The 13,348-nt window shown below is 39.8% G+C and overlaps 1 protein-coding gene across 2 annotated transcripts; it reads left to right on the plus strand.

Annotated features, from left to right (window-relative positions):
• Positions 1-6,633: 6,633 nt before the first annotated feature.
• ccs (copper chaperone for superoxide dismutase) lies at positions 6,634-12,762 on the plus strand. 2 transcript variants are annotated; one of them, XR_008414161.1, is made up of 10 exons: positions 6,634-6,964; positions 7,641-7,704; positions 7,886-7,958; positions 8,473-8,610; positions 8,771-8,945; positions 10,265-10,325; positions 10,615-10,692; positions 10,758-10,861; positions 11,908-12,123; positions 12,364-12,762. XR_008414161.1 is itself a non-coding variant. In XM_053859509.1 (9 exons), the coding sequence occupies exons 2-9, from the start codon at positions 7,681-7,683 to the stop codon at positions 12,065-12,067; spliced, it is 813 nt and encodes a 270-aa protein (XP_053715484.1). In that variant the 5' UTR covers positions 6,634-6,964; positions 7,641-7,680; the 3' UTR covers positions 12,068-12,762. The 2 variants fall into 2 exon arrangements, 1 of the variants encoding a protein (XP_053715484.1); XM_053859509.1 differs by having other exon boundaries at positions 11,908-12,762.
• The last annotated feature ends 586 nt before the right edge of the window (positions 12,763-13,348 follow it).

Raw genomic sequence — 13,348 nt, forward strand, 5'->3', positions numbered from 1 at the left:
TGATTCAGTTCTGGTTTTTATTGTCGTGCAGGACACCAACGTAGATGTGAAATGTGTGGGACAGCATTAAAAAACAATCAATCTCCTCTCACATGGTGTCGAAGGCTCCTCCTGAAGTTGCCTTATCTCAGCAAACAAATCAAAGCCACGCTTATGAGCACTGCGACCCGTCGCCGCCGTGACCGTGACTCCGGCGGTGGTGACGCATAGCTGTGTAGCGACGGCAGCGAGTTGGAGTCGGACCTCTGTCAGGAACCAAGAGGAGGAACAGAATTGAACATATCTGAATGATTCCAGAGAATCTGATCATTTCTCACCGCATCTACCAGATCCTGTGTGTGTTTACAACACGACACACTGACACACAGATTTTGACCTTGACAAATTTTTGAGATCGACCTATTATTTAGGTTGAGTTCCCTGGTGTTGGCAGACAGGAACTGGATCAAGACCGTAATTTGATCCCCTTGCTTTCTGTACAGGTTTGCACCAAATTTGCATACGCCAGCAACACATTTATAGACCGTGAAAACAAATTTACAAAGTGTAAGAACACATTTACAAGCTCTTAAAACAAATCCATAACCTCTGAAAACAAATATAGCAACTTGGAAATATGCTTACAAAGTCAGAAAAAAAGTTTGTAAATGTGTTTTGCACTTCTCAGTCACCATTGGCATGTTGAAGCAATGTGTTCCAACTGAACCTCTAATGGTTTACTATATCCAGTATTTTGTTGTCTTTTTTTGATCTACTTTTAATTTGATCTATCAATCCTGTTATTTGTGATGAGCCTTATTACCACTGACACAGAACCAATGTGAAACAAGTTGAAGAAATGACGCAGAGGAGAGAGCCACCTGTTTGGAAGCCATCTCAAGAGAGAACATGCTGATCTACTCAGTGCCAAAAGGCATAGAAGCGGATGATCTCAGACTCTCCACAGAGAAACTAATCAGTTAGAAGGTGGGCTACAAAGAGGAATTTGTTATCGACTCGACACAGCGGATCGGACAACAGGGAACAAAACCATGGTCCATCCTCGTGGAAATTTCAGGAAGAAGTGAGGAAATTCAAGGTTCTCAGGGCTGCATGGCTGCAAGGAACATCACCGTCAATGAGCATATCAGGATCACATCCGACCCACAACAGGTCCATGACAACAGACAGAAGCAAGTGGCAATGAGGAAGAAGTTCCTGGAGAGTTGAGTTGAGATGGCAAGGTGGAAACTTGCCCGAACCCAGAAGCAGCTCATCAGACCCACTGGTACATTACCTAAGGAAGATGAACCAGAGTGAGGAGGCATGACTGACAGTGACATGATCAGAAACCTTCTGGAGACAACACATTTAATGGCACAGTCAGATCGATCATTGATTCTCTCACACTCTTCAAGTGATCAGCGGTTGTGCTCTTACTTATCTTACAATCTACACTGAAGTTTAGCTACTCTGAAAGTTTATATGGTATTCACGAACAAAATATATCAGAATCTGTCTGGAAGAAGAAAGAAAATTCAAAAATTATATCAGAAGTGTACATAAGAACTGCTCCTTATTGATCATCTCATTGGGAAAATCCATTGTTTAATGCTCAGACAGTTTCAGGTTTGTGTTGCGATATTCAAACAGCAAAATGTTTTGTTTGTTTTAAAACGGTGCTATTGTGAATCACTGTAATTATTATTTGATAGACCTTCATGTCTGATTTTATTTCCACTCAGGTTTGTTTCCCACTTCCTTCAGCTATTATATTGAAGAGCTAGTCATTTTTTAATTGATAAACTCTTCTTGTCCCACACACTCTTAATTTATAACAAGGATTTTTTGTGCTGTGCCAATATTGTACTGACATTTCTCGCTCATGATATCACAAATCAAAAGATTTTTGAAAATTCATTCATCTTTCTATCAATAGTCAGACTTTCCAACAGCTGCTGTAGTACAATCATGCGTATGTGCGGCTGTGTTTTATCCATTTGACCTGTAATGTTCTTATTTGTTTCGCTACATTTATCTCTTAAAAGGTGCATATAGAAATGAGAAGTATCGCGCTTTTGGAAAAGCACTCATTTGATGACTGTTCAAGCATGGAGTATGGCCCTTTAGGTAACTGAACTGCCATCTCCTGCTTGAAAACAAACAGCCACTGAAAATAATCAATTGTTTCACAGCACTTGTTGCTGCACTGATAGAGGAGTCATCAGAGCAGAATACTTGTATCATGTGTCATGACCGACTAATGTCAAATTTTCAACCATTGCTCTTCATCCCTGACTCACTTGTCCCCTTCTTAAAGAAGGCATTTGTTTTCAGTCGTGCTCCAGTCTGATCCAGTGGTTTGAGTAGCTCCCGTCAGGCAGGAAGAGCAATGTGTGGTCGCCAAACCCTCTTGGTTCCTTCCTCTGTTGGCCTGCCAAAGAACTCTGCCTCTGTAATTAAATTCTAATGACTCTGTTCTGCCTATGATGTCATACTTACTATTACTACTACTATTTTTCATCTGTAAATTAGCTTTCCTGACATTAACAGTGCAGCAAAAAAAACTTTCCTACATAAGGTTTTGGATTACGAACCATGTCTGTAAACACAGTTGACCAAAGTGACGGATTTCAGTTCCAAATTGCTTGTAACTGACTATGTTGAACGAAAAAAGGAATGTTGCTGCATTCTTAACATGAAGAATGAAAAAGGAGGGTTCCTCTTATCTTCCTGTGGAGACAATCGCTTCATTCTTTCATGGTCATGGATGGACATGCTGTTTTAGGCAGACATTCCTTCAGGTTATGAAATGGAAATATCGCACAATCTTTTATCGGCAGGTCACAGGCATGCCAAAAAAAAAATGGATGGCTTGTGACCATGTTGACTTTCTGGCTTTTTACAAGCTACATGTAAATCAATTAAAAATATAATGAAAAATTACCCAAAACACGAAGAACCACTCTTGTACTGATAATTATCATAAAATAATTATGATTTCTGTATTTATTCAAAGTCTGTCTGTAGCACCTGATTCTGTATAAGTAATAACTTCTGGGAGTAATGATTAAATGAGAAATGAGAGTTTAGTGCCCACGCAGCAGCGTATTGTCTCCTCCGTGCAGTGCTTACAAGGAGACAATGATGGAGGTGATGATGCCTCTGTGTTCCATACATGTTCAGATTGTTCATTCATCATCTTAATAGTTTCTGCTGAGTTAATCTCCTGGGCTTGATGGTTCTGTTTTCACAAGGGAATAGATCAGCTGACGTCTAGAGCATTGAAGGTGGGCGGCGTCATGACTGACCTTTGTGGGGGCCCTCTCACATTCAGGCCATGCCACCCCTGCCCTCACTCCTCACAAGGGCACTGTCACATTCAGTGGTCTCTCACTGGCCGTAAACATTTTGAATCCAGGGAAACACTATTCCAATTAAGTGAGCGATAAAGTGGTGGAAGAGTTTGAATTACTATCACAATCAAATGATTTAATATCCAGTTTTTAACTCCCTTTATATATGCAAGATATATAAACACATTTGTCTTTCGGGCCTTAAGACCCCCACTGCTTGTTATTAGCTGCCAGGTTGCATAAAGGTTGTTTGTTTCACTCTGAATAGTTGATTGTATCATGGTCAAATATGGACAGGTGACCTTTTAAACCCTGACTCCCTCTCTTGCACAATGTCAGCTGTGATTGGCCTCTTTAATGGGTGCGTTGTCGTACCCTGAAACATTGTCTGGCATTCGAGAGTAGAATTATTTCATTTTATTATCATTTAATTATTCATTTAAACATCTTCTACTTCAGTCAATCCGCCTCCTCCACCTTTAACCAATCTTGATCATCCTCCTTGGCCAGACCTCTCCTCCTTCATATTCTATTCATATTTACCTCACCCATGAACCTCGAAGGTTGTCTTTTTATTCTACTGTTACCAGCTACTTTCATCTCCAGTTTTCACCATGCTCGCCGTCCCTCCTTTCCACATGCCATGCAAGTCTGGCCTCCTGAGCTCTTTGTCACCAAACTTACCTCCATGTACTTCCAATAGTTTCCTTTCTGGTCCTGTCCTTCCTAGTCAGGAGCATCTTCAACCAAAACTCTTTGAACTCCACTACCCATCTTTTTTGTGCGTACCTTATACCTCATGGTAGGTCACATTACTGTCCTAGGAAGCATCTATTTCACTCCCGATGATTTTGTTCAACAATCAAGCGCTTCAATTCTCCTCCTCCGGACACCTGTCCGTTAGAAAAGAAAGCATCCTACTGTGTAAGTAATAAGGTGAAATCGGAAGGGCAGGTGCCATCTTCATCCATCCTGGAGGTAGAATAGATGATAGATATTTTTCCTTTCCTCACTATTACACCTGCATGTTTTAATACATGTTTACGAGTTTCCACAACAAAACCATCATGGAAAACATCATCTTAAAGTTGTTTGTCTTTTTAGGATTTATTTGTCTGACTCACACAATCACCTGCAGCGAAGATCACGCGATGAATCGATAAATCAAAGCCAAGCGGCAAACATGATTGATGGTGTCACTTTGTTCAGTAAACAATGGGTTGGGTCTTCCGTTCCCTGATTCAGCTAAAATGATCATCACCGTTGAATTTTGAAACAATTCCATTAACTGATGTGCACACATCACGCACACACAATCCTAAACACGCGGCCATGTAGTAGCAGTGTGGAGTCAAATAGTAAGAAACCTCTCATGAGAGATATTTACACTAGGGTCCAGTCAGTGTTTCTTCATGTTTGTCCTGCTCATTCAATGAAGTGTCACAAATTGATTTCTTCAAGATAGCAAAATACACTTTTCCCTGCCCCCACACCATCAACTTTATCAAGATGTTTCATTCTACCCTGGTGGCCCCACAGAAATGGCTGCATAGAACAATGTATGCTGTATACTTGAATTATATACAGCTACTTTTAGGCTGCACTGTTGACTTCCCCATGTAGGACATTTTGATTTGCATCCTTTTTGTATGTGTCATAGCGAAACAATGTGCTCTTTCTTGTCAGCAAGCTAATGTAGCAGACTTCAGTTCAGCAGTAATGGGGGCAGAGGAGAGAGACAAGTCAGAAGCTCATTACGAGAGATGAAACCTTTCTTTTTGACGGCGTCATTAACATATCCTTCTTCTTCAATAAACTTTCTCTGAAAAGTCTCATCCTCCACTTAAGTAGAAGTGAATCTACTGACTAACGTACCATGAGGGTTTAGACGGAGCAATGATTGTATTGTATGTACACAATATACTTTTGAAACTCCTTCAGACCAAACTCCCCCACCACTTTCACTTCAGCCCCAGGCTGTGGTCTTATTGCCAAATATGGGGTCAGAGGCCAAAGACGAGGAGCCACCCCACACAGAAGGTACTTGTTCTCAAGAGGCTTACTCAGTAAATTCTCAGGGAGCAACACAGACTTAGGGATTTAATTTCATTTATTTATTTTATTATTCTCTTCAGACATTTTTCACATTTCATCTTTAGTGTTGCTAATCTCTGCAATATAACACCTTTAAAATTCAGAGACAATTGTCTTCACTATTTTTCTATACATCCGTGTGAATAAGTAACAATAATAATAATAGTACAGGGATTGAAACCTGAGCTTCATCTAAGCCTGTACGAGCTTAGTGTTGGTCCCCTATAGTGACATTAATCTGAAGATCGACTGACAACTACCACCTATACACATTATGAAATTGGTTTGGAGTACAGGACAGTGTTGGAAGCAATCAGAAATATTACAAATGCTATTCATGGTATTCAGAATTCATCTGTGTTCAACTGACCTGTCCGCCTCCTGTTTGACCCCAAAAACCACCGTCACACTATTTCACTTTGCAATGGCTGATTGCACATGCAAGGGGTCTGCAACTGACCTTGGTTCCACATATTGAATTAATCCAGAACCGCAAGTATCATAGCCACATGCATAATTTGTAAATATATATATATATATATATATATACACACACACGCGCACACACACACACACTTAAGCCCAAAATTATTCATACCACTGTCAAAAACAAGCTATTCCTTGTTATTTTCAGTTACACGTCAGTATTTCACATCACGTTTTACATAAATAATATATGTGGGCAAGTCTGGAACCATGACCAGTTATGTTATGTGAGGTAACACTGTACAAGGTGTTAAATTAAACTTTAGCAACAAAGCCACCATGTCCAAAATTATTCATACCGCAGTGATACTAAGATACCAGCCACAGGATATTAAAACAAACCGTCGTCTCCGAGGGTCTGAGTTCACATTTTGTTCTTTAACCAGTTTTCGGACTATAAAAGTTTACTTGCTTCTGACATTTCAGTCATCTTCGAGTCAACACAAGACTTGCCATGGCAAAGACCAGAGCTCAATGAGGACTTGAGAAGATGCATTGTAAATGCTAAAACTGACGGAAAAGGGTATAAAAAAAAAGGCCAAACAATTTCCGGCGTCAGTAACAACAGTGCAAAGTAGCATCCAGAATTACCAAAACTTTCACACCGTCAAAAACCTTAATGGGCAAAGATGGAGCTTTTTGGGCACAGAGACATGGCTTTCATCTGGAGAAAGAAGGTGATGCCTTTAAACCAAAGAACACACTCCCTACTGTTAAACATGGAGGTGGAACCATAATGCTATGGGGCTGCTTTTCTGCCAATGGACCTGGCAGCTTGGTTAAAGTGGAAGGAATCATGAGGAAAGATCAGCACATCAAGATTCTTCAAGAAGTCCTCAAGAAGGCAGCAGAGAACCTGGACCTGGAGGAGCATTGGACCTCTCACCAGGACAATGATCCAAAGCATACGGCGAAGATGGACAGTGAAACATTTGCAAAGGTGGAATGGTCCACAATTCCTGTCGATACGTGGAAGAAGCTTGTGAGCAATTATAAAAATCCTTTGGAGGCTGTGATAAAACATAAGGGGTTTGCAACTGAGTATTGAGGTATGACTAATTTTGGACTGTGATTTTTTGGTTTTCACCCTGTTAAAGATGTTTATTTACACATTCTTTTTTAATAAATTGGTTATGGCTTCAGTTTTTCTTATGTGTCCTAAGTAAAATCTGAAGCGTTATACTAATGTGTAACTGAACACATTGTTTTTGACAGGGGTATGAATAATTTTGGGCTTAACTATATATATATATATATATATATATATATATATATATATATATATATATATATATATATATATATATATATATATATATATATATATATATATATATATATATATATATATATATATATATATATATATATATATATATATATATATATATATATATATATATATATATATATATATATATATTAACCAAGGAACTACACATGCAAAAAAATGTCAAAATGGACAGGATTTAAAAAACGAACTAATAAAAATGAAGGATCGAAAAATGATTCTCTATATATCTTTATCCGATCGTCATTTGTGAGTTCTTCCATTCCCTAAACAACCTGATGTCAGTGACATACGCCCCCCACATTGTCAAAGCGCTAAGTGTAAATGTTGCAGTTACATTTGCTCGACACTGCGAGGCAATAATGTTCACGGCTCCTCTTGACCTTACAAAGATGGCGGAGAACGTTTGTCGTAACCGGAAGTTTTGTTGACAGTTCACCCGTGTTCCCCTGACTGCGACGTGCAGTGACAAACATGGAGACGGAAAGACCAGCGAAGGTTTGAAAACTATGTTAACAAGCGTAGATCTCAGCTTTGCTGTGCTACATTCTGATCTTAATCGCCGTTATGATCTTAAAATGTACCAAGTGATGTTGTAGCTGTGCAACTCGTTTTCTTTGTATTGCTGTCATTTTGAGGCTTCACTTTTCCAGTGTGTTTAATATGCTTCATCCTCCAGCTGGAGTTTGCTGTTCAGATGACATGTCAAAGTTGTGCGGATAAAGTCCGAGCTGCTGTTGAGGGTAAACCGGGTGAGAATAAATATATTGTTAAACGTTGCCGAATCCGTTCTCATTTCAATGAATTTATTTATTTGTTGATCTGTGTACCATCATCTCTAAATGTTATTAAAAAACAGTGTTACGTAACTGTTGTCTCATATCTGAGCATGACTAGGCAGAATTGTATGATCATAAACAGAAAATCCATGCATATACATTTGTGTTTTCTGATTGCAACGCTTGTGAAAATGTAGCTATTGATAGGTAAAAATGTGATATACCATTTCAGAGTAATCCCATGACACAGTTGTTGCTTACAGAAGTCTTTATCTGACTGCAGGCTATTGCAGTACACTTGGGCCACAATGTTCTTAAGATCCAAAATGTGGATAAGATTTGTTGATGTCCACTGTCTCGCTCTTATTGTACCATATGAAAATGGCAATGTCTTTCATTATTTGATGTCCTATCACTTAGTGCTTTAGACTGCCACTTAAAGATAATCCTCCAGAATTTAGTTTGAACAGACTTTATTCCCCTTCAGGTGTCCACTCAGTCGCCATCGATGTTGCTAAAGAGGAAGTGCTGGTGGAGTCGACCCTGACAACTGCCGAGGTTCAGGCTCTAATTGAAAGTACAGAGCGAAGGGCAGTGCTCAAGGGCATTGGAGGTTCTGAGCCCGGTGAGTGCCGCAGCATGATCTTGGTTTGTGACGCTGCTCAATAGTGCATTTGACTGCTTTTACATAATGTTGTGTGCTGACGTCATTTATGTGGCACTCAGACACATCTCTTTTTACAAGCTGTAATAGCGAGAAATTAAATTGTATTTGTGAACGGCAGATTTGGGAGCAGCGGTCGCCATGTTGGCAGGAGCAGGAAAGATCCAGGGTGTGGTTCGATTCCTCCAGCTCTCTGCAGAACGCTGTCTGATTGATGGGACTGTGGATGGACTGCAACCTGGACCGCATGGACTCCATGTTCACACACTTGGCGACCTCACAAATGACTGCCTCAGGTGAGGCTTTCTTTCTATCTTTGTTGGTGTAATCAAATATTAATAATAACTATGACTTCCAGCATCTGACTGTAAGGGATTTTGATGCCCTGTTGACGGAGCCCTTGGATGAAAAATAGGTTCGGTTATTATGTTATTGTTTACTTGAGTAAAGCAAATGTACTATCAAGTCTGCTCTTTTCATATTCTTTTTTTTTTTAATGACCGGGAGAATGTGATCACACTTTAGTCTTACACTGAAAAGCATTCATTGTTTTTATCTTTATGTTTTTCCACCCTTTAAAAAAAAAAAAATTGTATTTTTGTATTTAATATGCTCCATAAGCACCTTTTCCTCAAAGCCTCCATCCTGTTTCCGTGCTTTGTTTTTGCATAATCGTTTACTGCTCCGTCTTACAGTTCATGCACATCAGTTTGGGAATCATCAGTGGTTTAATGCGTTCATGAATATTCAAGATGTAAAGCGATTAAGAGCTCTAGTAGACAATGATCATTCTTCCTACCAGATGAGACGGAAAATAAATGACTAATCATTCGTTCCATTCTGTTAAATACTGAGCATAAATATTAAAGTAGCTGGTAGTTACAGCGAATATTTTGATGTCAGGCGCCTCTCGTCGCCTCCCTGTTATGGTTGCTCGAGAGCATAGCCAGAAACAGAGTCACACTTGGTGGGATCTGTTGGAAGCGTCACACCAGCGTGCTGTGAGTCAAAAATCTATTCTGACTTTACAGTAACTAGGAGAGATTTATCAGCTCATAAAAGCTATATCAAGTTCCTGCGAAGGCGTTTTCTGACATCCGCTTGACACTGGGTGCACTATATAATATTTATGAAGTCAGTCTTGTGAGTATTTAAATTTAACATTAAATATTAGTGCTGTTGTGGAATAGTGATGGCTCTCGCTGCTTGATGCTGTCAGTGCTCAATGTCAATCACCTAAGCCCCTTTTAAGATCTCAAGGATGATCTCAAAGCTTCTGTGTTGTGGTCCCTTTTGGAAAATATGCAGGCTGGTTTCAACCAGTGGTGCATTTTCTTAAGCTGAAGAGTAAAACTTGCATGTGTATTGTTAAAAAAATGGCCTGAGCAGAGAACAATAACTAAGGCTATATTTATTTTGAAAGTTTTTAATATAATGTTTCCTTTTTATTGGACTGACTCCACCGCATTGTCTTCTTAGGACTCACAGACATTTAATTTAGCACAAACTTGTAATAACTTCAACATAAAAGGATACAGCAACTCAGGGTGGAGTGCTGATAAGAGAAGATAAAAATGAAATTGCTGACCAGTATAATGTCTTACCTCTTCTACAGTTGCGGAGATCACTACAACCCTTATGGAAAACCACACGGTGGTCCCGGAGACTCTAACCGGGTAAGTAAGCTCTTGGTTTTCATCATTTTCATATTGTAATCATTCTGTCTGAGTTATTGCCCGGATGTTGGATCAGGGATGAAAAGGCTGTAGTCATACATCATTCTGGCATTTCCCCTGAGATACAGCATCAAATAAGGTCTGCGTGTGAAAATACACCCTTGTTCTGCTAGTTCTTCAGGATTTTACGGCACCTGTATTGCTAGAGGAAACTTTGGTGATTATATTCATGGCTCTGCGTCGATTGGAGTGTTTATGAGTAATTCTTACAAGTGGCGACTTTCCGCAGCATGTCGGTGACCTGGGAAATATTGTTGCTGGAGCTGACGGAAGAGCTTCATTCAGACTAGAAGAAGATCAGCTGAAGGTGACAACACGCTTGGATGGAGGCAGTAGCTTCATCTTGACTCATGGATTTTGTTTTCGCTGCAGGTGTGGGATGTGATTGGTCGATCGTTGGTCGTGGATGCAGGGGAGGACGACCTGGGTCGAGGTGGTCACCCTCTCTCCAAACTGACAGGAAATTCTGGTGAACGGTGAGTCCATAGCTGCACTATGTCACGTGCAACACTGAAGTAAGAAGACCTGATCAGCATTCAAGGTCAAGTTGGAAGGATTACTTCGAAAAAAGAAAAAAAAAGAATGCAATAAATTTAGAATTTACCGTTCTAATCGTAAAAAAGGCTAAATTATTTTTCATGCAAACATAAATCAGTTACTTTTATGTTGTGAATCACTGACTTTATTATTATGTTACAGCAACTTTCTCTCATTCATTTTCCTATCTCGCTCTCTCTCTCCTCCGCTTGATTGTGGGAGAGAAACCACATAAATTCATATTCACGATTTATCAGTGGACACTTTTAATTTCTGAAGTTTCATTTCTTTCTTTTTTTTGGGGGGGAGGGACATTATCAGTCCTGTAGTGACATGTCTGACTCTCGAAAGTCCTGGTTTTGTTGAACGTGCTGGTTCTGATACACTCGGCTGTGATTTCACATTTCAAACATTTCTAGTCATTATTTGTGGGATGCGTTTGAGAGGAAACATCCATCTCCACATAAAAACAGTTCATCAGGCATATCATGCAAATTTTGCAACAGTAGATTCCATTTTTGCAATTCTGTCCTCGATTCCGTGATCATGGAAAACATAGGGCCCTAAAATACAGCTTAATAAACTGATGCATAACCTTGTATTTGTGTCTTTAGTCTAATGCTACACTGTCACAGATCAGATAAATCAGGGATCTTCAAAGGTCCACCTGGTTATGTTTAACCTAATATCCCCCCTCCAAAAAAGACTTAAAGAGTAAAAGAAAGAAAAAGAAAGTGTAAACAAACTCTGTCGCTTGATTAACCACTAACACTGAGTCTTCTGTTTTCATCATGTCTTCCCACTTAATCGGTTGCTGAGCTGCAAATGGAGTCACCTCCCAGCACTATCTCAGTGTTTCAGTTTTAAAATGAGCATAGGCATAGTTGCTCTGTTCTTTCATGGTGATGATGATAGAAGCAACTAATGTCTTGTGGTGTGTGGCTTGGCAGCGGGCGAGTCATTCTTATTTGTTCCCTCTCTGCAGACTGGCGTGTGGAATAATCGCCAGATCAGCCGGACTCTTCCAAAACCCAAAGCAGATTTGTGCCTGCGATGGGGTGACCTTGTGGGAGGAGAGAGACAGGCCGATCGCAGGCAAAGGGCGAAACAAAACCAATACAGAGACACCAGCAGCTCACCTCTGATCTATGGTCGATATTTAGCGGTGAAAAGGAAATCATCGATGTGAAATTTGACTAAAGTAAGGTTGCTTCTAGAATATCTGACTGCAGTGGAGTTCCAGGATGTCAGGGTCTAACCAAATGTGCTTTATTTCCTGAAAAGATCATGATCTTTTTGCACAGCGATATGATTGATTGTGATAATAATGGGGCGTCTGAATGTAAAGATAGTCTAATTGTGCCTCATGTATGTTGTTGATCTGCTGATGAGAAGCCTTTTCTACCAATACATGCTTATCATTTCACGTTTCACCCATCAGACTGCTGCTGATCTGAGGCATTTTTAGTCTCGTGTGGTCAGCGCAGACCTTCGCTGTGAGGACGACTCCAGTTATTTTTGTTTCTTCTCCTACACACAGCTGAAAGACAAAGCTCTGCAGCCAGGATGCCTTTTGAAAACTAAAATTAGTTGATGGAAGCTTTATTTCTGTGCATCCTCATTTCAAACGTAGGCTCTGGGTTGTTACTCATTCACTGTTTTGAAAGTGTTAAACTACTAAATAGTGTATTATTGACCAACATATTTTATTGTCAATGTCGTGTTTTGATTATTGTTTTGACTTGCGATACTGCAATCACTGTTCAGATCTGCAGCCAGTTATCAGGTGGTCATAATGTTATAGATAACTGAGTGACTGAATTAAAATGCTGTGTTGAAATACAGTGTAGAACTGATGATATTAAATATCAAGAAACTTTGTCCACTTACTTGTTTTTCCTCTGGACAACTTTTTCTTGTATTGCAGGTTATGTTTCAACCTTTGCAAATGCAAAGGTGGATTCACCTTCAGGCACTCTTGGTCCTGATTTAGCTGTGGAATGAACTCCTTCAGCAAAATGGTATCTCCTGAAGAATCACTTGTTGTTCATAACAAATTACAGCAGTGCTCCCTAAAGAAAACCCTACGATTGGTCGGCATTAAATGCGGCCATAATGGTAGAGTGTGCTGCAAAATTAGTATTGGCGTTCTGAAATTGAGCTCCAGTGTTTTACAGGTGACGCCTGGATAATCTCATTGAATTGCCCCTCAGATTTCCCCTGGGAAGTCTCCCGCATTTATTATGGTGTGAATTCCTTTGTTGGTGCTGGTGATCAGGAAAAACCAAAAAGTTTGATCGGGGAGGTAAAGATTCGCCTTCGGAAAGAGAAGTTACAACTGGTTCACAAAGTACGATCTGTTCAGTTTATGAAGTGGTAGAAGTAGTGAATGCTCAGTGAGTTATTAAGAATGTCATTATGAAGAT

This window comes from Synchiropus splendidus, chromosome 3 (genome assembly GCF_027744825.2).
Source record: "Synchiropus splendidus isolate RoL2022-P1 chromosome 3, RoL_Sspl_1.0, whole genome shotgun sequence".
In the NCBI taxonomy this organism is placed as follows: domain Eukaryota; kingdom Metazoa; phylum Chordata; class Actinopteri; order Syngnathiformes; family Callionymidae; genus Synchiropus; species Synchiropus splendidus.

Bases quoted from the DNA above. Each gene is read 5' to 3' on its own strand.
- ccs (XM_053859509.1), top strand. From the start codon at position 7,681: ATGGAGACGGAAAGACCAGCGAAG. The intron at 7,705-7,885 runs GTTTGAAAACTA...TTCATCCTCCAG, and splicing joins AGACGGAAAGACCAGCGAAG to CTGGAGTTTGCTGTTCAGAT. The intron at 8,946-10,264 runs GTGAGGCTTTCT...CCTCTTCTACAG, and splicing joins CTCACAAATGACTGCCTCAG to TTGCGGAGATCACTACAACC.